The 21,864-nt window shown below is 45.7% G+C and overlaps 2 protein-coding genes and 1 long non-coding RNA gene across 7 annotated transcripts in view; 1 reads left to right on the top strand and 2 right to left on the bottom strand.

Moving 5' to 3' along the window:
- LUZP1 (leucine zipper protein 1) overlaps positions 1–1,253 on the bottom strand; it is a 46,928-nt gene extending 45,675 nt beyond the window's left edge. For all 3 annotated transcript variants that reach the window (XM_040535050.1, XM_040535049.1, XM_040535048.1), the window contains exon 1: positions 1,061–1,253. The gene's annotated coding sequence lies outside the window, so the exon portion shown is untranslated. The remainder of the gene's footprint in view (positions 1–1,060) is intronic.
- Positions 1,254–1,322: 69 nt separating this feature from the next.
- LOC121058740 lies at positions 1,323–16,841 on the top strand. The gene is made up of 2 exons (XR_005814329.1): positions 1,323–1,451; positions 15,999–16,841. It is a non-coding gene; the product is annotated as an uncharacterized LOC121058740 (long non-coding RNA).
- Positions 16,764–21,864, bottom strand: part of HTR1D (5-hydroxytryptamine receptor 1D) — an 18,631-nt gene continuing 13,530 nt past the window's right edge. For 2 of the 3 annotated variants that reach the window (XM_040534656.1, XM_040534658.1), the window contains 2 exons: positions 20,650–20,690; positions 16,764–19,191 (listed from right to left, as the gene is read on the bottom strand). In XM_040534656.1, coding sequence (XP_040390590.1) covers positions 16,764–17,900 — 1,137 coding nt within the window. In that variant the 5' untranslated portion in view covers positions 17,901–19,191; positions 20,650–20,690. The remainder of the gene's footprint in view (positions 19,192–20,649; positions 20,691–21,864) is intronic. The other variant, XM_040534657.1, reaches the window with a different exon arrangement.

The raw sequence follows: 21,864 nt of genomic DNA, 5'->3' as shown, positions 1-21,864 counted from the left end.
ACATACCAACAACTTGTGACACTGGCAAAGCCAATTGCAGTGTTTTAGTAAGTTTTATGAGGAGAAAAGAAAGGAGATTTTGTGATGTTAAATCAATGAATTCCCTCAACACAAGGGAGCAAAGAGGGCTTAACCTGATTAACAAAGGCAGAGAGCATCAGAGAAACTCACACGTAACAGGGAGAACATTATTCATCATAAATAAGAGCGGGTGGGCTGGGAAAGAGAGGAAAAATCAGATAAATAACTGACAGGAAAGCGAGTAGATAGTTGCAGGAGAAAAAAAAAAAGCTGATGGCTATTCACAGGAACCCCATGCCTTAAGCGTCTAGAAACCTCAAGAAGGTCAACTACACGGTAACCGTAGGAGAGAACCCTACGCCCAGTGCTGGACGTGTATTAGGCATTTATTTATCTCCAAAACGTCGGTGAATTTCTGCACGCCTTTGCAGAGTACCCGCAGCGCTCCAGCCTGGCGAAAAGGCCGTGTGCCTTCCGGCCGGCCGCGCTGCGACCCCGCGGCCAGCCCCGGGCCCCGCTCCGTCCCCACCGCCGGGTAAACGGCTGCTTCAGGAGCTCGGGAGATTCCTCGGAGGCAACCGAGCAGAGCCCTGAGCCCGCCCGCGGGCGGCTCCCACCGGTGGCGGGGCAGCCCCGCGGGGCGCCGCACTGCTCTCGCCGGGCTCCCCGGAGCGACTGCCGCGGGCCGCGCGGGCGGGCCGGGCGCGGGGCCAGTGCCGGAGCCCGCCAGGCCCCGGCGCGGCGGGGCAGGCCCGGCCCCGCCGTTCCCGGTAGCGCGGCCTCGCCGCGGTCGGGGTCTCGCCGCCGCCACGCCGCGGGCCGCCCCGGTCCCGCGGCACCCGCCCGACGCGGGCGGCTGGAAGGCGGTCTGCTGGCAGCGCAGACAAAGCGGATGCCTCGAATTCCTCCCCACCCCGCCGGTCGGGCGGAGGCGGCGGCGTCGCGGGGCTCCGGACGGGGCCGCGGCACCCGCCCGCCCGCCCGCGGCCCTCCCCGCCACCCTCCGCCGAGCCCGCCCGCGGCGCCCACCTCTGCCTACCTGGGCAGCGGGAGCGGCCGCGCTCGGCCTCCGCCCGCGGCGCGCTCAGTCTGCGCGGGCAGCCGCCGGGGCGACCCGGGCAGGGGCAGCCGCGCCGCGACTCGGGCAGCCGCAGCCCGCGGGGCTCGGGCTCGGGCTGCGGGTCCGGCCGCTGACAATGAGAGGCGGGCCGCGGCACCGGGCGGCGCCTGGCGTCACCGCGGGGGGAGCAGGGCTGGCGGGGCGAGGGGCGGGAGCACGGCGCTGCCGGGCGGGACGGGGCGGGGCGGGGGTCCCGGGCCTGGTCCCTGCTCGTGCTCCGTGCCACCCGGCCCGGCCGCGGCACCGCCCCGCGGCGCCCGGGCCCAGGTCCTATGGCTTCCTTCGCTTTCCCCGTAGTTGGGAGAAGCCGGTGAGGGAGCTTCGGCCATTTTGGGGGAAAGCCGGGTGTGGGGCTGCCGGCTCGGGCCAGGCCTCGCGCAGCCGGGCGGTCTTGCGCCCGCCGGGCCCCGCTGCCTGCCCGGCCGGTCCCGGGGGCGCGGCCGGAGCTAACTTCATCTTAGTGCCTCCGGTGGAGCGGGTGGAGGTGACCTGGAGGAGGCTGCGGTCCGTAGAGAGCCCCTGCAGGAGCAGGCCCCGGGCCGGAGCTGCAGCCCGTGGAGAGGAGCCCACGCAGTAGCGGGGGGGCTGGGGGGAGCTGCCGCCCGTGGAGGACCCGTGCTGGAGGAGTTTGCTCCTGGGGGATGGACCCCATGGTACAGAGCCGTGTGGGAGCAGTTCTTGAAGAGCTGCAGCCACCGCAGGATCAGTTCGGGAAGGACGGCATCCCGTGGGAGGGACCCCACGTGGAGCAGAGGCAGAGAGGGACCGAGAACGAGCGGTGGAGACAGTGTCATGGACTGACCGCAGCCCCCATTCCCCGTTCCCTTGCGCTGCTCAGGGGGAGGACATAGAATAGGGTGGATGGAGTGAAGGTGTTTTAGTTTCTCACTGCTCTAGCTTGTTAGCAATGGGCAATAAAATACCTTAATCTCCCTATGCTGATACTGTTTTACACGTGAGGATAATTCTTGAGTGATTTCCTTGTCCTTATCTCAACCCTTGAGCCCTTTTCATCTTATTTTCTTCCCCTTTCATTTTGAGGAGGGGGAGTGAGAGAGTGGTTGTGGTGGAGCTCAGCTGCTCAGATGAGTAAAACCACCACAGGTATGTGCAACCCAAAGATGTTTAGATGGAGCTGGAGACAAGAGGCCTTCCAGCACCAAATGGAAAAAGCTGCTCAAAGTATTTCTCTGCTATTAAGCAAAACCCCAGGTCTAACGTAATGCAGAGCTTTTCCTAGAGGGTGGTGTGGTGATGGACACAGAGTGATAGCTAGCAATGCCTTTGTATAGCATTGGGCTGGAACTACCCAGCTGGGTCAAAGGAGGATCGGGTCAGCAGCTGGTGAGTGCTTCCAGCCCACGGACAGACTTGGAAGTCTTATAATGCATTGTCCCCTTTTGCTAGTAGGTGTGTTAGCTATAGTCCAATACTGTATATTTATTACAATACTGTATGTATATATATTCCAATTTATTCCAAATAAATTTCAGGCAATGCCAAAGGAAGATGCTTCAAGTGCTAGGTGATTCATCTTGTAATGCTCTGGTAGAATATTGTGTGTGTTCACATGGAGTTGCAGGAATGCAATACCAAGAACACAACAGTGATACGATATATCTTGTTAGTACAAAGATTCACCTAAGACATTTAGTTGTGTTGTTTTTTGACATTTCATGGTGTGCCCTTATGACCAGGAAAACCATTTAGTGAACTGAACTGCTCCCCAAGGACAAGGAAGGAACAAAAAACAAGTGAAAAATGTGTGCTTTCTGCTCCCTGACAACGTGCCACCTGTTGGCTCCTGTGCCTTGCTGGTGGGAGAAGCCTGGGGGATCCAGTTTGGGACATGGGCTAGTCAAAGGGCCCATCTCTGCCACCAGGTTCGGCACCATCATCTTGGGTGCCAGGTGTAGAAGGCTGCATGTAATGAGTGGGACCTGCAGCAGGGCTGGGCTGACCCCCCCAACAATTGGCTGGCTATGCTCATACTTACTGAAGGCTCACCAAAATGCTTCATCATTCTAGCATATCCCAAAGGCCCAGAGCTCATCTCATGGCCCCTGGCAGCACTATCAAGAGTTTCCCCAGGGTGGCAGAGGTTAGGCTTTGGAAATGGCAGCTAAGTCACAGCTCTTGAAGAAAAGTCCCCCCTGGAGCCCAGGGATGAAAACACTGTTCTAGCACTGACCAGGGATGCTGAGACTCCTGTACCACAGTCTCCAGGAGGACAAGGTCAGTGATCTCCTCAAAACTCCACACCTCTGATATGCTGTGGAGGTATCCTCTTAGGGCAGAAGGGAGTGATTGGTCTCACAGTGTGCATTTACTATCCTTGTTCCCAGTTCAGCCCCCAACATTATGGAGGTTTGGGTGCTGGGATGGATACAGGGGGACAACATTCAGGAGAGGATGAGAAGGGAAGGGCCAGAAAATGGGATGCGTCTCCCCACCGTAGGCTCTCTCCTTGGTGTATCCTTCAGTATCATCTGTGTGGATCACACCTGCTTGTTGTCGTTAGCAGTTGGCTGCAGTGGTCTGTGTGGGATCACTCCTAGCACCCAGGTAGGCTACTTAGCAGCCATTGATGGGTATCTGAGGAAGACAGGTTTCTAGTGGTAGTACTGGCATTCTGCTTTGAGTTTTGGAAAATCAGCATCCATCCTTTCAAGCCAAGAGATGGCCATTGTACCTGTGCCCCAGGCCTTAGTGAGTCCTCATCATGCATTCAGTCTATTCTCCCAAGCAACAAGCAAAAGGACAAGAGGAAATGGCTTCAAGTTGCACTGGGGCAGTTTAGGTTGGATATTAGGACAAATTTCTTCACTGAAGGGGTTGTGAGGCATTGGAACAGGCTGCCTGGGGAAGTAGTTGAGTCATCATGCCCAGAGATATTCGAAAGACATGTAGATGTGGTGTTTAGAGACATGGTTTAGTGGTAGACGTGGCAGTGCTAGGTTAATGGTTGGGCTTGATGATCCTAGAAGTCTTTTCCAACTTAAATGATTCTCTGATTAATGCAATCAACAAAGTCATGCTCATTATGGGCTATGAAGGATGCTTCTCAGTCTCCTGTGCCACAATATGTCAGCAGCATTTGGACAATGAACTGCTGCTGGAAGGAAAAGACAAGGCAGAGTGTAATGACCTTACTACCCAGATTGATGGGAGGCAGTCAAGGGAGGTGTGAGGGAAATACTGAGGAATGTGCTGAGCTCTAAGGAGAAATAAAGAAGAACAAAGAAGCCGGAAGGTTCAGATACCAAAACTGTATCTGAACCAGCTTCCAGGTGGGGATTCCAGTGTGAGGAAGAGACAGTGACTGGAAAACCAGGGAATGTCAGTGTGTCAGACCTCTGGATCAGCATGGGAGACACCCTACCCACTGTGGTGGAAGTGGCATGGCTGCAGGTGATGATACCATGGATGTGGCAACAGGGCTGCAGCTGTCTGAGGAGATATGCTGGCGAAAAAAGCTGTGTTGTAGGGTTAGAGAAAGTTTTCTCACAGAAAAGGAAATGTGATGCATGACCTAAAGGAAATGAGGAGAAATAAGGAAGCTCTAACTGTCCTGAGGGGAAGGAACAATTTTTTTCCTTTCTTATTTGTGGGGACTTAGTGCGTTCAATGGAAGCATCAGACAAAATGACAGAAAAGGACAAGTGGGGATGTAAGAAAGTGCTGAAGGCAGACCTAGCTCTGGGCTGCAGTGGGGAGTACTGAGCCAAAGTTTGGCAACAGAGGCAACCTTTTGCCAAAAATTGGCAGAGGAGACAAGAACAAAGTCAGGGAGCCCAACTCACCCTGAAGAGTAAAGGGAACTAGCAGTGGGGCAAGCTACGCAGGGGCTGGAACACGAAGAGGAAAGAGGATGCAGAGGCACAGGGCAAGGGAGGAGAAGATACAGCAGAGGTTATGCTGTTGGTGCTGTGCTTAGCGTGGGCTGGAGAAGGTCACTGTGCTTGTGTGCTTGATATGAATAGCAGAGTGGGTTAAAGTTGGGAGGGAAGCAGTGATCTCTTTCCCCCAGGTCTCTTTCTTATCTCAAAGACTGTCACTGTGGCGTGGCAGCTTCCTCTTCTTATAGTACTTGGCAGAAAAGGTTATGTATTCCCAAGGGTGCAGAGTGTAAATAATGTGACCAGAAATGAGGTGGGGGGAGGGGAGATGAAACGCCCATAAAATCATGATTAGTATGGGGAAGCAACAGAAACTGTCAGCATGTCTGACAACAGAAGGGTGTAGCAGGTTTAAACAAACAAAAGTAGCTCTTGCAGTTTATGCACTGCTTGATAGCACGAGAAGTGCATGACCACAGGATGCCACAAACACCAGAGGTATGAGTAGGAAAAGGGATTAGACAGGCTCACAGGTAACAGATTTCTCAGTAGCTATGAAAAATACCTAGTCATCTCCTAGTCTGTGAAGTGCCTGAAGTGACTTTTCAGATGCTCTTTCTATTCTGTACTTGCTGTTTCTATGGTGAATTTAAATGAGGTATGTAAGTTGATCTAACAGCTTGCTAATGATGATACATGCAGTTCTGTCCTGTCCTCCTGAAACTACTTTTGAGTCTGTGCTGCTTCTGTTGCACCCCTTCTAGCATTTGTTCTGTTCATTAAACTGGCAGAAAATTAACACGAAGTGAATACTTTTCTGCCAGTTTAGTGAGTTGAATCAGCTCACAGGTTTATGAGCCAGTGGCGTCCATCAAAACAAAATTTTTTGTTGTTCTCTGCAAGGAAGATGAGAAGTTTTTTTAATGGCAGTTGAAATTCTTACATTATTACTTGATTGCAGGGCTTCAACCTTTAAGTATTAACATCAGGGTCATGATAAGATCCCAATATTTATTGAATTAGCTTCTAAAAGCTTGTGACAGAGCTGGAGCCTTGGCTACGCTAGGTGCCACACAGACTTTAGGAATATGAATAAACACAGTTAAGTGGGGAAAAAAAAGAAACATTATGACTCCTATGTTATAGTTACAAGATTCTACCATGATGTCCCCTGGGAGCCCACAACCATATCAAGGTACAGCAACAAAGGTACTGATCTCTGAGAAGCAAGCAGCAACATCAGAAACAGGACAATGTCATATTCAGTTCATACCATCTTCCTCCTGGTAACAAAGCATATGCTGTGGCATTACAGTGACAGTGCCATGTCATCTTTAGACCAAGGCTCTTCATCTCTGTCTTCACCAGCATCATAAGACAGAATCTGACATATCTGGAGAACAGCATAATGGGTAGTGGTTGCTGTTGGCAGTAATAAATGGGATTTGCATGTACTCAGAGCTAGGTTTGTCTGAATATGTTAGACAACTCCAGTACAGACTTAAGTCTCATTTCAGTCTTTCTTCCTAGGCAGTGGAAATGTCATTAAAGTCAACTGAGTTTAGGGGGTATTTCACCCCTTCCTGGAGCAGACATCTTAAGAATATCAGCTGAATTAGGCATACACATGAGACCAGAAGGATGCCTTTGAGAGTGCCAGGGAAGCTGGCTAATGTCATTGCAAGAGTGCTTTTTATAATTTTTTGAAAGGTCCTAGGGAAAGTTCTGGTAATTGAAAAAAAGACAGATGTCTTCTTCCTTAGTTGTTGGAATATCCTGCACTGAAATCTAATTGCAGGGTTCTGCAGTGAATACATAATGCTTTGACTTTTATTTATCTAATTCTTCTGTTTTGAATAAATTCTAATTTGTCATTGAAATAACTATGTGTTGGAACAACCACAGTATGTACTTCTTTACAAATCTAAAAAAAAAAGTGTTTTACTTTACCTTTGTGCTCAATATTACCAGAGTTTAACTGGAGAGGCTCTTAGAAATCACGCAGCTCTCGTGTGCCTTCTTTGAAATGCATTTGTGTTCTCTTGACTGTGATCCACAGATGATTAATGACACAGTAAATATGGACATTGATCTCTGACATAACAGCCTCCTCCTTTCAGCTGTGTGATGTTATTTATCTTTCATTTATGATCCTTAGTTAGTGTTTTCCTATGCTAGTTCCACATCATATTTTTTTTCAAATATGAATTTCTGAAGCATTATATCAAATATTTATCAGCATTGACAATGGTGTAATATTGGACCATATGCCTTTTTGAACTAGCCTATAATCCAAGAAAGGGGACGGTTTCTTTGCTCTTGAATTACACAGTGTCTTATAATTGCCCAAAGAACAGTAGTGGATCATGTTCTATTCTACGATATTTTGCCATTCTGTTCATCATTGGAAGTAGGCAAGACAGGGGAAGAACAAAAGTATAGTTGATCCAGATGAGGCAATGGGAATGGACCATCTAGCCTCTCAAAGGACCATTATCTGCGGTTTTGTGATTCATGGAAGTCCTCACATTGTGTAGATGAGAAATGTTCAGGTGACACTTTGCCTCCAGATCCCCATGCACAGGTACTTACCATCTTGTGATTCTTAGCTGGGAATTTTCCTTGGCTTTGGGTACTGTTGTCAACCCAACTCTTTCTGGAAAATGCCATCCCACTAAATCAATGACCAAAATACTTTGCTGGGAAGTCTGTTTTTCAACAATGTCACTCCCCCGATACCGAAGGACAAAGTTCAGTTTTACCTGTAGAAGCAATTCAGTTGTGTATAAAACCATCTACTACTTATTAGAGAACAGACTTGATCCTGGGTCTTCTACTTTCTAGGCGTGTTCTAAGTACTGGACTGGACTATCAAGGTCTGGCTCTCCTTTCCCTCTTCTGAGCTTGATTTGTATATGTACAAAGAGGATAAAATTTTCTGGCTGGAAACTGTCATGGGGCTGGGGAAGGTCGAGCAGATTGTGATCCAGTAGTTATGGGAAGGATGTTGGATAGGAAGGTTCCAGGTACTCTTCTGAACACAGGAGACACCTTTGGACAGACAAGGGTCCTTCATGAAGGGCAGGCTCAGAACATTGGTATAGAAGCAGAGATAATACCTCCCAAACCAAGGAGATTAGATGAAGAGGAAATTGCATTCTTCAAGGACTTCTTGCAGGATTCCCTAAGACATGGGTTTCCAAGTACCCTGCCTCCATTTGCTCATTGATCTTTAATTCATTTAAGCTATCTTCTGCAGGCTGAACAACCCAAACATTCTCAATCTTTCTTCACGAGAGGTGCACCAGCCTCCTGATCATTTTTGTGGCCCTCCTCTGGACACACACCAACAGGTCTATGTCCTTGGATTGGGATCCCAGATCTGGAAACAGTATTACAGGTGAGGTATCACAAGAGAGCAGAGGAGGAGAATGACCTCAGTTGACCTGCTGGCCACACTTCTTTTTGTGTAGCCGAGGATATGGTTGGTTTTGTGGGCTGCAATCACACATTGCCAGTTCATACCCATTTTTTCATCCACCAGTATTTCCAAGTCCTTCTCTGCAGGACTGCTCTCAATCATCTAGTCTGTATTGATACTGAAGATTGCCCCAACCCAGGTGTAGAACTTTGCACTTGGCCTTGTTGAACTTCATGAGGTTTGTGTAGGCCCACTCCTCAAGTCTGTCAGGGTCCCACTGGATGGCATCCCTTCCCTCTAGAATATCAACTGCACCACTCAGCTTAGTGTCATCTGCAAATTTGCTGAGGGTGCACTCAATCCCACTATCTCTATCATTGATGTAGTATCATTGGATAGTATTTGTTCCAACATGGACCCTTGAGGGATACCACTTATTCATTACTTGTTTCCTCTTGGACAATGAGTTACTGACTATTACTCTGGGCACAGACATCCAGCCACATTTCTTTGTCCATCTAACAGTCCATCCATCAAAACCATATCCCTCTAATTTAGTGTGGAGAATTGTATCAAAGGCCTTACAGAAGTCCAGGCAGATGACATCAGTAGCTCTTCCCTTGTCCACCGATATAGTCAGTCCATCTTAGAAGGCCACTGGATTAGTCAGGCACGATTTGCCCTTAGTGAAGCCATATAGTCTGTCTCTAATCACCTTCCTATCCTCCATATGTTTTGACATGACATCCAGAAGGATCTGTTCCATGATCTTACTACGCACCAAGGTGAGACTTACTGGTGAGTAGTTTCCAGGATCCTCCTTGTGACACTTTTTAAAAAGGGGTGCAATATTCCCTTTTCTCCAGTCACTGGGAACCTCTCCTGATGGCTAGGACTTTTCAAATATGATGTGGAGAATGGTTTAGCAACCACATCAGCCAATTCCCTTAGGACCCTGGGATGCATCTTGTTGGGTCCCATAGTCTTGTGTACGTTCAATATGGTTCGTGTCCCACCATGTTTCAGTGGTAGTGATTAGGTCATAGCTTTCTAAGTGCACAGTGGCTTCCAACTTCTTCTGTTTGTTACCAAAGCTATGTGCATTAGTATAGAGACACTTCAGTTGGACTATCAACCCTGTCACCTTTTTAGAGGAACATACTTTGAGGACTTTAACAGGTTTTTCACTGTTGGTTCCTAATACATCAGTAGCTCCTGGCGCTTCTCTGTTACTCAAAACTCCATTCCCTTCCCCTGCTAAGTCTAGTTTAAAGCTCTCCTTATAACTTTGGCCAGCTTGTTAACTTTAGCAAGTCAACTCTTCACTGTGATTTTAGTAAGGCTTTCAACACTGATTCCCACAATATTTTTGTAACCAATTTGGGATGTTGTAGTCAGGATGGATGGACAGCTTGATACCAAGCAGAGTACTAGAGAGGACTATTTTGAGATCTGTCATATTTAACAACTTTATCAGTGGCTCAGAGGAAGCAACAGAGTGCACTCAGGTTTGCAGATGACAATGAGCTGGGGGGACTAATCCATACGTTCATGGGCAGAGCCACCATTCAGAGAAACCTAGACAGGTTCAACAAAGGGGCCAGTGGAAACCTTATGAAATTCTGCAAGGACAAATGCAAAATCCTGCACCAGGGAAGGAAGAACCGTTTGCAATGTAACAGGCTGAGTACTGACTGGACAGGTAGCAGCTTTGCTGGAAAGGACCTGGGAGTCTTGGTAGGCAGCAAGCTGAACAGGAGTCAGCAGTGTGTCCAGGCAGCAGAGAAGGCTGTATTAACAGAAGCATTGCTGGTAAATCAAGGGAAGTGATTATTATGTTCTACTCAGCACTTGTTAGAGCACATCTAGAATATGACTGTGTCCAGTTTTTGGCCCCTTAGTACAAGACACATAAACCAGAGCAGGGTCAGTGAAGGGACACCAAGATGGTCAGGAGACAGGAGAACTTGCCCCAGGAGTGCAAAGGGAGAGTTTGAATGAACCAGGTTTGCTCAGTGTGGAGAAGAGAAGGCTGTGAGGGAATCTAACAGCAGCTCTCCCAGGACCTATGAGGGTGGGAGGCCAAGAGACAATAGACATGTTTGATGAGAAGTTCAACATGAGCTGGCAACATGTGCTTACAGCCCAGAAAGCCAACCGTATCCTGGGCTGCATCAAAAGCAGTGCGGCTAGCAGGGCAATGGAGGTGATTCTCCCCCTCTACTCTACTCCCGTGAGACCCCCCACCTGCAGAGCTGTGGGTCCCCAACGTAAGGACGTGGACCTGTTGGAGCAACTCCAGAGGAGGGCCACAAAGATAATTGGAAGGCTGGAGCACCTTTCCCATGAGGAGAGGCTGAGAGAGCTGGGATTGTTCAGCCTGGAGAAGAGAATGCTTTGGGGAGACCTTATAGTGGCCTTCTAGTACTAAAGAGAGCTACAGGAAAGCTGGGGAGGGACTCTTTGTTAGGGAGTGTGGTGACAGGACACAGAGTAATGTCTTTAAACTAGAAGAGGGTAAATTTAGGTTAGACATTCAGAAGAAATTCTTTAGTATGAGAGTGGTGAGGCACTGGAACAGGTTACCCAGAGAAGCTGTGGATGCCCCATTCCTGGAGGTCTTTAAGGCCAGGCTGGATGCGGCTTTCAGCAACCTGATCTAGGGGGAGGTGTCCCTGCCCATGGCACTATGGCAGGGGAGCTGGAACTAGATGATCTTTAAGGTCCCTTCCAACCCAAGCCATTCTATGATTCTATAAGGTGAAAAAGGAGAGGTTCCAACTGGATATCACAGAATCGCAAAATGGTTAAGGTTGGAAGGGACCTCTGGGTCCACCTGGTCCAACCCTCCTGCTCAAGCAGGGCCACCTAGAACAAGTTGCCCAGGACCATATCCAGACAGCTTTTGAAGATCTTGAAGGATGGAGATCACAGCCTCCCAGGGCAACTTGTTCCAGTGCTCTGTCATCCACACAGTGCAGAAGTACTTCCTGATGTTCAAACAGAACCTCTTGTGTTCCAGTTTGTGCCCAGTGTCTCTTGTCCTGGTACAGGGCAACACTGAACATAGCCTGGCTCTGTTCTCTTCATCCTCCTTTCAGGTACTTCTACACATTGATGCAATCCCTCCTGAGCTTCCTCTTCTCCAGGATGAACAGTCCCAGCTCTCTGCGCCTTTCCTCATAAGAGAGGTGCTCCAGTGTCTTGATCATCTTGGTGGTCCTCTGCTGGAAACTTTCCAGTCCATATGAGGACAATCTTTCAATATAAGGAAAATCTTTTTCACTATGAGGACAGTCAAGCACTGGAACAAGTTACCTAAAGATGCCCAACATCCTCAGTCTTGGAAGGCTGAAAAGAACCCTCAGTAACCTCGTCTGATGTCACAACTGGCCCTGCTTTGAGTAGGATTTTAGACTAGCAACCTCCAGAGGTCCCTTCCAAGTGAATTACTCTGGTAGTGTGTTGTGTGTCCTCAGATCTGAGCAAGGACTGATACACTTGCTATCATTGCCTCTATCGCTATTTCTAATTAAACGTTGGCATCAGCTACTCCAAGTCTTTGATTTCAAGTTTAGAACCAGGTATCAGGACACCTGAAGGACAATGTAGAAGATGCTCCCTCAGTGAAATGCAGACCAAAATTCAGCATTACTTGGACAACCAAGTGGCAGCTTTGCTGCCAAGTTTTTGCAGGAACACTGTGACCTTAGGGCTCACTGCTAGCGTGATGCCTTGGAGCATGAGGTAGGAACAGGATTAGTAGTCCTTAAGGGACCAGTCTGAAGGCAAGCCCTGCCTTAGGCAACATGAAGTCATCAGACAACAAAAAAGGCTTTTTCAAGTTTGTCAATAGCAAGAGGTCAAAGGAAAACATTGGACTGATATTTGAAGCAGATGGTCACCTAACAGCTAAGGATGAGGAGAAAGTGGAAGCATTTAATGCCTTTTTTGCCTCAGCATTTAATAGTTACGACAGATCTTGGGCTGTCCGTTCCTCAGAGTTGGAGGACCATGACTAAGGGATCAGTGACTTTCCATCTGTGGTCACCAAAATTCTAAGGGAACTGTTTTATCAGCTCAGCATTCATAAATCCACGGGGCCTGACAGCCATTCATGCCAGAGTATTGAAGGAGTTAGCAGATGTTATAGCTGGATCCTTTTCTGCAATTTACCAAAGGTCTGGTGAGTCTGAGGAGGTCCCTGCTGACTGGAAGTTGGCCAGTGTTACAACCACCAACAAAAAGGGCATGAGAGAAGACCTCTCATGGAGACAGGAAACTACAGACCTGTCGGTCTAACCTCAGTCCCTCAAAAAGTTATGGAGAAGACTGTAAGGCATTTGAAGAACAAAGCTATTACCAAGCATAGGCAACATGGGTTTATGAACAGAAACTCCTGCAGAAAGTTAGTAATTTGATCTCCTTTTATGATAAGGTCACCCACTTGGTGGATGAAGGGAAGAGGATAAACGTAATCTTTCAGGATTTTAGTAAGGTCTTTGATACTTTCCCTCACAGCACCCTTCCGGACAAATTGTCCAACTGTGAGACAAACAGCTGGGTGATGCTATGCTGGGTGATGAACTGACTCAATCGTAGGGCTCAAAAGGTCATAGTCAATTGGGCTACATCTGGCTGGCAGCTGGTCACCAGCAGTGTTCCACAAGGTTCAGTTCTAGGGCCAGTCCTCTTCAACATTTTTATCAATGATCTGGGTGCAGGAGTGGAGTGCATCCTTAGTAAATTTGCTGGTGATACTAACCTGGGAGGTGCTGTTGACTCCCTAGAGGGACAAGAGGCCTTGCACAGGGATCTAGGTAGATTGGAGCACTGGACAATCATCAACAGAATGAAGTTCAACAAAGGAAAATGACGGGTGCTGCACTTGGGGAGGCGTGAGGCCAGACAGAGGTACAAATTAGGAGATGAGTGGCTGGAGAGCAGCTCAGCTGAAAGAGATCTGGGGGTGCCAGCTGACAGCAGGCTCAACAGGAGCCAGCAGTGTGCCCTGGCAGCCAAGAGGGCAAACCTGATTTTGGGGTGGCATAGGGGTGGTTATGGGGTGATATGCCTGTCACTGACTTTTAAACACAGCATAGCCATCTGGTCAAAAGAGGTGATTCTCCTGCTATAGCTAGCATTGGTGTGGCCTCACCTTGAATATTTTACACAGTCCTGGAATCCGGAATAGAAATAGGATGTTAAGGTCCTTGAAAGCAAGTAGAGGAGAGCAAGAAAGGAGGTAAAAGGGCTGGAAGGCATGTCCTATGAGGAGAGGCTGAGGACACATGGGTTGTCTAGTCTAGAGAAAAGGAGGCCAAGAAGTGACCTCCTTGCTCTCTGCAACTCTCTGAGGAGGGGGAGCACAGAAGGAGGTCTCTTCTCCCCGGTAACTGATCACAGGGTGCACGGGAATGACACCGAGCTGCGCCGAGAGATGTTCAGACCGGGCATGAGGAAAAATTTCTTTACCGTGAGGGTGGTCAAACACTGGAACGGGCTTCCTGGTGAAATGATTGGTGCCCCATGCCTGGCAATGTTCAGGAGACATTTCGACAATGCCCTCAATAATATGCTTTAACTTCTGGCTAGCCTTAAAGAAGTCAGGCAGTTGGACCAGATGATCTTTGTAGGTCCCTTCCAACTGAACTGATTTCTTTTCTATTCTATTCTATTCTATTCTATTCTATTCTATTCTATTCTATTCTATTCTATTCTGTGGCAAGGCAAGCCTGTAGCTCTCAGCAGACGCTGGTATAAAGCAGGACATGTCAGGATTATGCTGGCCGGATTGTGAGAGGGGCTGCTGAAAACACATATTTGACTCTCTCCTTGAAGTCCTTAAGGAACCAAGACCTTCATTCTGGCTTCCAGCTCTGACCCTGACTCTTGGTTTACCTTTTATCCTCTTGCCCTAGTAGTATCTTTTGTTGTTGTTGTTTTTTGTTTTTGTTTTGTTTTGTTTTCAAGCTGTAAAACAGGTAAGTTTGTGCAGTTAAAGCTGTGTACTTCACTCTCTGTACATCTCCTGGTATTTTCTGCTCTCCCTGTGTCCACAAGACTGTTCCAGATTGAACACAAGCGTCCAGAAAGCACATGATGCAGGCAGCATGGACAACACAGGAAGGGCATCTGTGGAAGAGGAGGGGAAGTTTAATAGTTACACAAATAAGCAGCGTCTTCATGACAGGAAACCTTTTCCTGTAGAGCAAAAGCAAGTCTACACAGTCTGATACTGTGACTTCTGGGGTTATGCACACTTCAGGCTGTGACTGTCATTGTGGGAGACGGGAAAGGACTCCTGAGGGAACGAGGGGATGTCATACCACAGACATTCTCATGGTAGTGCTTATAAGACTGCAGGAAACTTTCCAAGGTGCTCTTTGTTCTGGGGGTCAGCCACTGCTGGCAACATTGCTGGGTCATGTTAAAACGAATCTTGTCTTGCTGTGTTAATGCCAAATGGAAAGGCTCCTCCAAGCAGGGTGGCAATTAAACCTTTTGTGTGTAACTAGAGAGAGAGGACTGTAATTCTGTGATGTACATAACTGCTCTGCCTGATCCTGCAGTATGTGGGTCGTTCCACTACGTTACTTTATGGTGCAATTTTCATCAGAGGCACCACCACCAAGAAAAAGGCTGTGAAAGAAATGCAAAGGAGAGGCTGAATTGCTCTGATGGATGTGGCCTGTGGTGGAGTGTGTTGGGATGGCCAAGGCAGTGGATGATGGAGTTGAATTTGATCAGACTGAGAATTGGAGTAGCTATCAGAAGGATGGTTGGATAACTCTTTCAAAGCAATGCATGCTACTGATATGCATTATGAGCATGATATTTCTGCTATAACATGATCAGTGACTCTAAAAAGGTTAATGAAATGTGGGCTGCAGCACTTAGTGTGCTGTCCTTTCTGAGACTTCAACCAAGACCTGGAGCAAGCCTCCATGTGCCAGCTTCCCACCTTCCAAAAATGGGAAATAATCCTAGAGACAGAGAAGTTACAGGGAACCTACTCCACTTCCACTGCCCCAGAGGAGAATCCTGACATCATGATTTCTGACAGAAGTTTATTTGGCAAGTTCTCAAACACTTACAGAAATAGTGACTTCATATCTACTCCAACAACCTTAATTTATAAGAAAGTTTTTCTTGATATTTCACTTAATTCTCTCCCTTCTACTTCCCTGTTTTCTTGTCTTACTCTCTATGAATGTGGAGAACTGATTATTTCTTTCCTCTTGGCAGTTGACCTTTACCTATCTAAAGACTTCAGTCCTCAGTTGCCCACATCTTTCAATGTTTTCCCAGGGGTTCACGGCTTCTACATATCATTTAAAGATTCTCAATTCTCATGAAGACTTAAAAAAATAGGTTTTTATTGTCTCACTCTTAAGCACTTAGTTGCTCCCTAAAGGAGTCTGGGTGCCCATGGATTAGACACAGTAAAGTTCAGCTTTCCTTGCTGAATTAGCGCTGCTTCATTTTTCTATGGGTATGGAATAAACATGTACTAGAACTGAGGAGTAAGACTTCTGGCTCCATTCTGATGTCCCAGTCATTCCACACTGGTACTAAACATATTTTCTTGTTTCAGATAGGGTGTGGGGAAAAAAAAAGAAAAAAGAAAAAAAAAGGACATATAAAATCAAGGTAATTTTCAATAATCTTCATGCTATTTATTTTGCAGTATTTCTGCACTGGCTATTCTACTCATGATAAAATGTGTAAAAATAAACTGTCTTCTTTCTGCAGTTTACCAGAAGTGTAGCTTCAATGAATATATTTGTGAAGTGTCCACAGAACTTACATACTTGCTATGACTTTGTGCCCTGCTGCTTACAGCCAGGCTGTGTCACGTTTTCTCAAAAAGTTACTGGTTTTATCAATTTCAAATGGATAGGACACATGCTATAGAAAATATAGGCATCAGATCCTGTTCTCCAGAAACTTTCTCAGCCTACATAAATTGCTAATAATATACAGCAGAAATACTGAAGTCCTGCAAATATGCACACGTTTTGCTCCCATCAGGTTACAAAGCTATGCCAGACTTGGTAGTATGTGCCATCTCATCAACAAAACTCAGCTTTCTGATTCAGTCTTTCATTTGTTACAAACCTTACTTCATATGTTGATCTTACATATACAAACGATCACTGGAGAGACCACAGACAAGTTCTCTTATGATATACAGAATTCCAGACAGAAAGAAGCAAATTGGCAAGAAGTTCCCAGCTACATGCACAGCACAGGGCAGCAGAGATGGCAGTTACCGCTCTATACCCTAGGAATCAAAGCACAGAAAATCTCAGGGGAGGCTGCAAGATTGCACAAGAGTCAGTAACACAATAGGAGAGGATCAAGACGAGCACTTTTTGAAATGTGTAAGTTTTTGGAAAGCCTGTTTAAATTCTTCATTAAAAGCTGTATAAATGACTGGATTGATTAATGAGTTTAAGTAACCTAACCATGTAAAAAAGTCCAGTAGGATGGGATGAAACCAACATGCATCCTGACAGATTGGTAGGACAAGAGACATGACAAAAAATGGCAGCCAGCAGAAAATGAAAGCTCCCAGAATAATGCCTAAAGTTTTGGTGGCTTTCCTTTCTCTTGCAGCAGAAATTCTTTTCCTTTCAAGGATACTATCTGCAAGTTTTATTTTAACATGATTGATAAATATTGGGGATCCACTTGAATGGGAATGCCCTTCATGAAGGCTAGCATTAATGGAGCAGAGGGAAGACCCAGCAGAGCCAGTAATCAGGTGTGCAGTAGTAAATCGTTTCCCATATAATGAGGGTGGCTTCAGAATCCTTGATCGAGCTGCTACATAAATTCTACCATACAAGATTAGGAGAAGCACAGTTGGGATGTAGAAAGCTCCACAGGTGGAATAAATCGTGTAGGAAATTTGATCTGTGTTCACTGTACATTTTGCAATTTCTTCATGAGCTTTCACTTGCCTCCAGAAAAATGGTGGCACAGAAATGCTAATAGAAATCATCCAGACCACAGCAATCATGAGCACTGCTCGGCCAGCAGTCCGGCGTTTGGCATATTCCAAAGCATCTGTGATAGCCCAATATCTGTCCAGTGCAATAACACAGAGATGTAGGATTGAGGCTGTGCAGCATGTGATATCTGACGATAACCAGATATCACACAACACTTGGCCAAAGGCCCATGTGTGGGTGACGGTGTAAGCAATACTGATGGGCATCACTAGAACAGACACTAAAAGATCAGTCACTGCCAAGGAGCCAATGAGGTAATTTGCAGGTGTGTGGAGCTTTCTAGTCAAAAAAATTGTAATAACAACAAAAACATTTGCAAGGATCGTTGCCAAAGTTATGACAGACAGAAGGACTGACAGGGATATCTTCAGCCCTAACAGTGTCCTTTCATCCAAAGCCAGTGGTGTTTCAGTAAAATTTAACGACTTACTTGCTGAGCTCTGGAGAGAGAGCTCTGCTGAAAGGTTATACTGAGTCATCCTCTGTACTGATTTCACTTTCCAATGTAATCTTTCTGGGACAATGAAGAAAAATGCTCACCTTTTTGCTGAAATAGAACTTTTCATACTTGAGTCCAACACTGAAGAAATATTAACTTGTTGAAAACATCAGACTGCACAGTAGATGAGGTACTCTCTTAAGGTAGATTTTCCATCTCATCTTATGTGATGCTATTGTTAAAGCAAAATGTTAACATAATCATCCAAACATGATTCTGCTGTATAATACAAGAAGTACTATAAGTTGAAATTCAAGCATTTTTCATTTTCATCTTTTCTAAGTATATGAAGGCAAAGTCATTCTTTATGAACTTTGCACCTTCTCTCTGAACTTATCTTCTACAAAGCTGCATAAATCAATATTGAAAAGTGGAGGCTGAAATAGAAATATCTGGGCATGTAACTGATGCCCCAGTGTTGGGGACAAAGCTATCCTCAAGAATATTTTCTCTTCCGCTCTTAATATCTGAATGTCAGGCTTGTGATATTTACAAAGGATTCTATTGGTAGAGCACTCAAGATATAATACAATGCTGTCTGGATTCCTGCTGTAAACATAATTTCTGCCAGGTTTGTAAATCGGGACTTGTTTCTGAACAGTGCAAAGGTCTGTTTTCATTTATTCCTCCAGACCATTCTGGTTTTCTTTTCAACACATTCAGTCTTCAAATGCTGAAGTCAGGTGTTGGTTACCAGAATTCAATGCATTGGTGCTGAAGCTCACAGAATGTCCCAAGTACTGAGATGTTCCTGATCACGCACACATGGTGAATGATTGTAATGACTTGTGGTGATTCCCTCAAAAGAGGAAGAATATGGCTGGTTAAGGGGATCTGGAGAAAGAAAGTGAATGTTTTAGTCCAAAATGGTGATACAGGATTTGTGGAACTTGAGGTATCTACGTATACAAACCACAGGCTTTCCATACATTTCTTTAGATTCACTTAATGTAACGTGAAATCTTTACAGACCTTAAGAGAACATCCTAAGACAGATTTCCTTGAGATCTTTCAATCAGACCCACTCACAAGTACCAGAACGTCACTTACATTATACCAGCCCACGCCTTCTTGAAAGAAATCCTGAATATGGGTCATGAACAGCTTTGAAGCATGATCCGAGGGCTATTAGCAGAGATGCTGAACTTCTTCAAGAACATAACCATCAGGCTGGCTTCCTCCCAACCATGGATGTAAAATGCCTCTAACAACCATAACTAGTGCAGATTCACAGCATCTGACAGAGAACTGAGATTCACTTGGTTAGGAATCTGTGGAGCAAGAACATCATATATTCTACATGAAACACTAACATGTTAAACAGCCTCCCTCAAGCTCCTGAGTCCTAACATAATATACAATACCTTTTGTACTTCTGGTTTTGTGTGCTTGTTGGTTTTTTTTTTTTTTTTTGTAAACATCCACCTTCTGTCAGTCAGACTTATTTTTAGAGATGCTTTTTCTTTTTGGGTGTATTTTTTCAATAAGGGGACCCAGAAGAATCTCGTATTTAATACTAAACTATTACTCTCTGATTTTTTTTCCAAAAGGGCTCACCCCTCTTCGTAATGTACACTGTTGTGACACTGAGCAAAGGCTCAGTGGATAAGAACTTTTAAACATAAGAATGGCCATAGCAAACAAAGAAATCCAGTCAAGTGTCTCCAACAAAAGCCCATATGTTCAGCTCAACTCTGTTGCCTTTTTCTGACATTTTCTCTGCTCTGATACATTCTTTCTGAGACAGAGGGACCAGAATCACAGAGCTGAAGATGTGGATACACCACAGATTAATGATGCAGCATAATGATATTCCTGTACTCTTCTCAATTTCTTTCCTAACAGTTCCTGAGATTTACTTTTTAATCATCACAGACCATTCACCTGACATTTCCATTAAACAGCCCCGATTAATATAATTCCAAGGGCATGAGTGGTAACATCAGGATTTCTTTCCTGTTTGCTCACATTTTGCATCTCTCTGTACTGTCCCTTCTCCCACTTTTTAACCTAACATTCTTTGCAACTCTGAACAGTCAGTCCTTGTCTTTACTATGCTTGAAGAGCTTTGTCTCATCAGCAGATGTCATCACCTCAGTACTCACATACTTTCCAGATCACAGGTAGTCTAAGCCTTCTTTATTTACCTTCTTTAACAGCCTCTGGCAAAAGTCTCTTAAAAATCCAAGAAATTATATCATTTGGACTTCAACCAATCCATATAATCATCAACTTTTCCTACTTATTTCAACAGTTTTGTGAGGCAAACTTACCTTTACAAAAGCCATTTTGACTACTCCCCAAAACACTGTACACTATGTGTACAGTAATACTATTCTTTATGATAATTCCTGCAAACTGGCCAGGTACAGACATCAGGTTTGTAGACAGTTAGTCAGATCTCTTTGGAAAGTGTAGCTGTCTTGCAGTTGGCAAGTGCAAACGGACTTCTATGTATTTTAAGCAGAGGTTGAAAACCCCTGTTTATACCATTGCACTTTGGATCTTGAGTTGCATCGAGCTCTTTGGCTTAGCATCATCTGATCATGTAGATTTGTTATTGTTCATTTTGGCCAAAAATAAAAGTTGCACTTATAAACGTAAGTTTCCTTTATCTTCTCCAGTTTTGTTTTTTTTTTTTATTTCACCTTTACCATCCCTCTGACTCTCTGACTCAGTAGTACGTCATTTCACAGCTTACACTTTCAGAGTCTAAGAAAGCTCTTTACCTGAATGCTGGGCTCACCACACGTCCCACACAGGAGAAAACCTAAACCAAAAACATGAGACGGACTGATTAGCAATATTAAAGACAATGACCGTATTACCTAAAGACTAAAGCCAAATCCAATCTTGATTTCATTTACTGCAAAATGTAATATTGAGCTTTTCCCCATATATGCCAAGAAACAACCATTTTTCAGTATTAGATAATTTCCAACAATGTGAAATAAAACTAAGTGCATGCCATCCACTCACCAGTACATGAACAATCCTATAAGAAGTCCTATTGCTTCCAACAGTTATCAATCACTGGTGAGGGTGGGAGGGTGGGGGGGAAATTGTGAAGCATGGTATTTCCAGTCAAATGAACTAGTCTGAAGTTAAATGAATTATAAATCTTTAAAATACCAGTCAGACACCCTGACACTGGCAAAAAGGTCTAACAGAAACTAAACAATGCCTGAAAGATAATGAATTACTGAATTCATTTTTATAAACATACAATGTTTTCTATGGTGTGTTCAAAGGAAAAGAAAAAAAAATCTACTAAAAATTCTCCAAGTCTGATATTTATCACTTACTTAAAGTGCATTGGCTATTTCCTGTCCCACAAATAAGGCTAACACGACTGAAAGTCAATTTCAAAAGCAGTCCAGGTTAGGTTTCTATACCCTGTGACAGAGAAACAGCTTGCAGGATTTCACAGAATCATAGAATGGTTTGGGTTGGAAAGGATCTTAAAGATCATCAATTTCCAACCCCCCTGCCATGGGCAGGGACACCTCCCACTAGATCAGGTTGCTCAAAGCCGCATCCAGCCTGGCCTTAAAGACCTCCAGGAATGGGGCATCCACAGCTTCTCTGGGTAACCTGTTCCAGTGCCTCACCACTCTCATACTAAAGAATTTCTTCTGAGTATCTAACCTAAATTTACCCTCTTCTAGTTTAAAGACATTACTCCTTGTCCTATCACTATACTCCCTGTTGAAGAGTCCCTCCCCAGCTTTCTTTTAGGGCCCGTTTAGGTACTGGAAGGTCTCCCCAGAGCCTTCTCTTCTCCAGGCTGAACAACCCCAGCTCCCTCAGCCTGTCTTCCCATGAGAGGTGCTCCAGCCCCTTGATCATCTTTGTGGCCCTTCTCTGGATTTGTTCTAATACTTCCATGTCTTTCTTGTGCTGGGGGCCCCAGAGCTAAATGCAGTTCTCCAGGTGGGGTCTCA

This window comes from Cygnus olor, chromosome 23 (genome assembly GCF_009769625.2).
Source record: "Cygnus olor isolate bCygOlo1 chromosome 23, bCygOlo1.pri.v2, whole genome shotgun sequence".
Taxonomy (NCBI): Eukaryota; Metazoa; Chordata; class Aves; order Anseriformes; family Anatidae; genus Cygnus; species Cygnus olor.
This window is presented reverse-complemented; position numbering and strand designations above follow the sequence as displayed.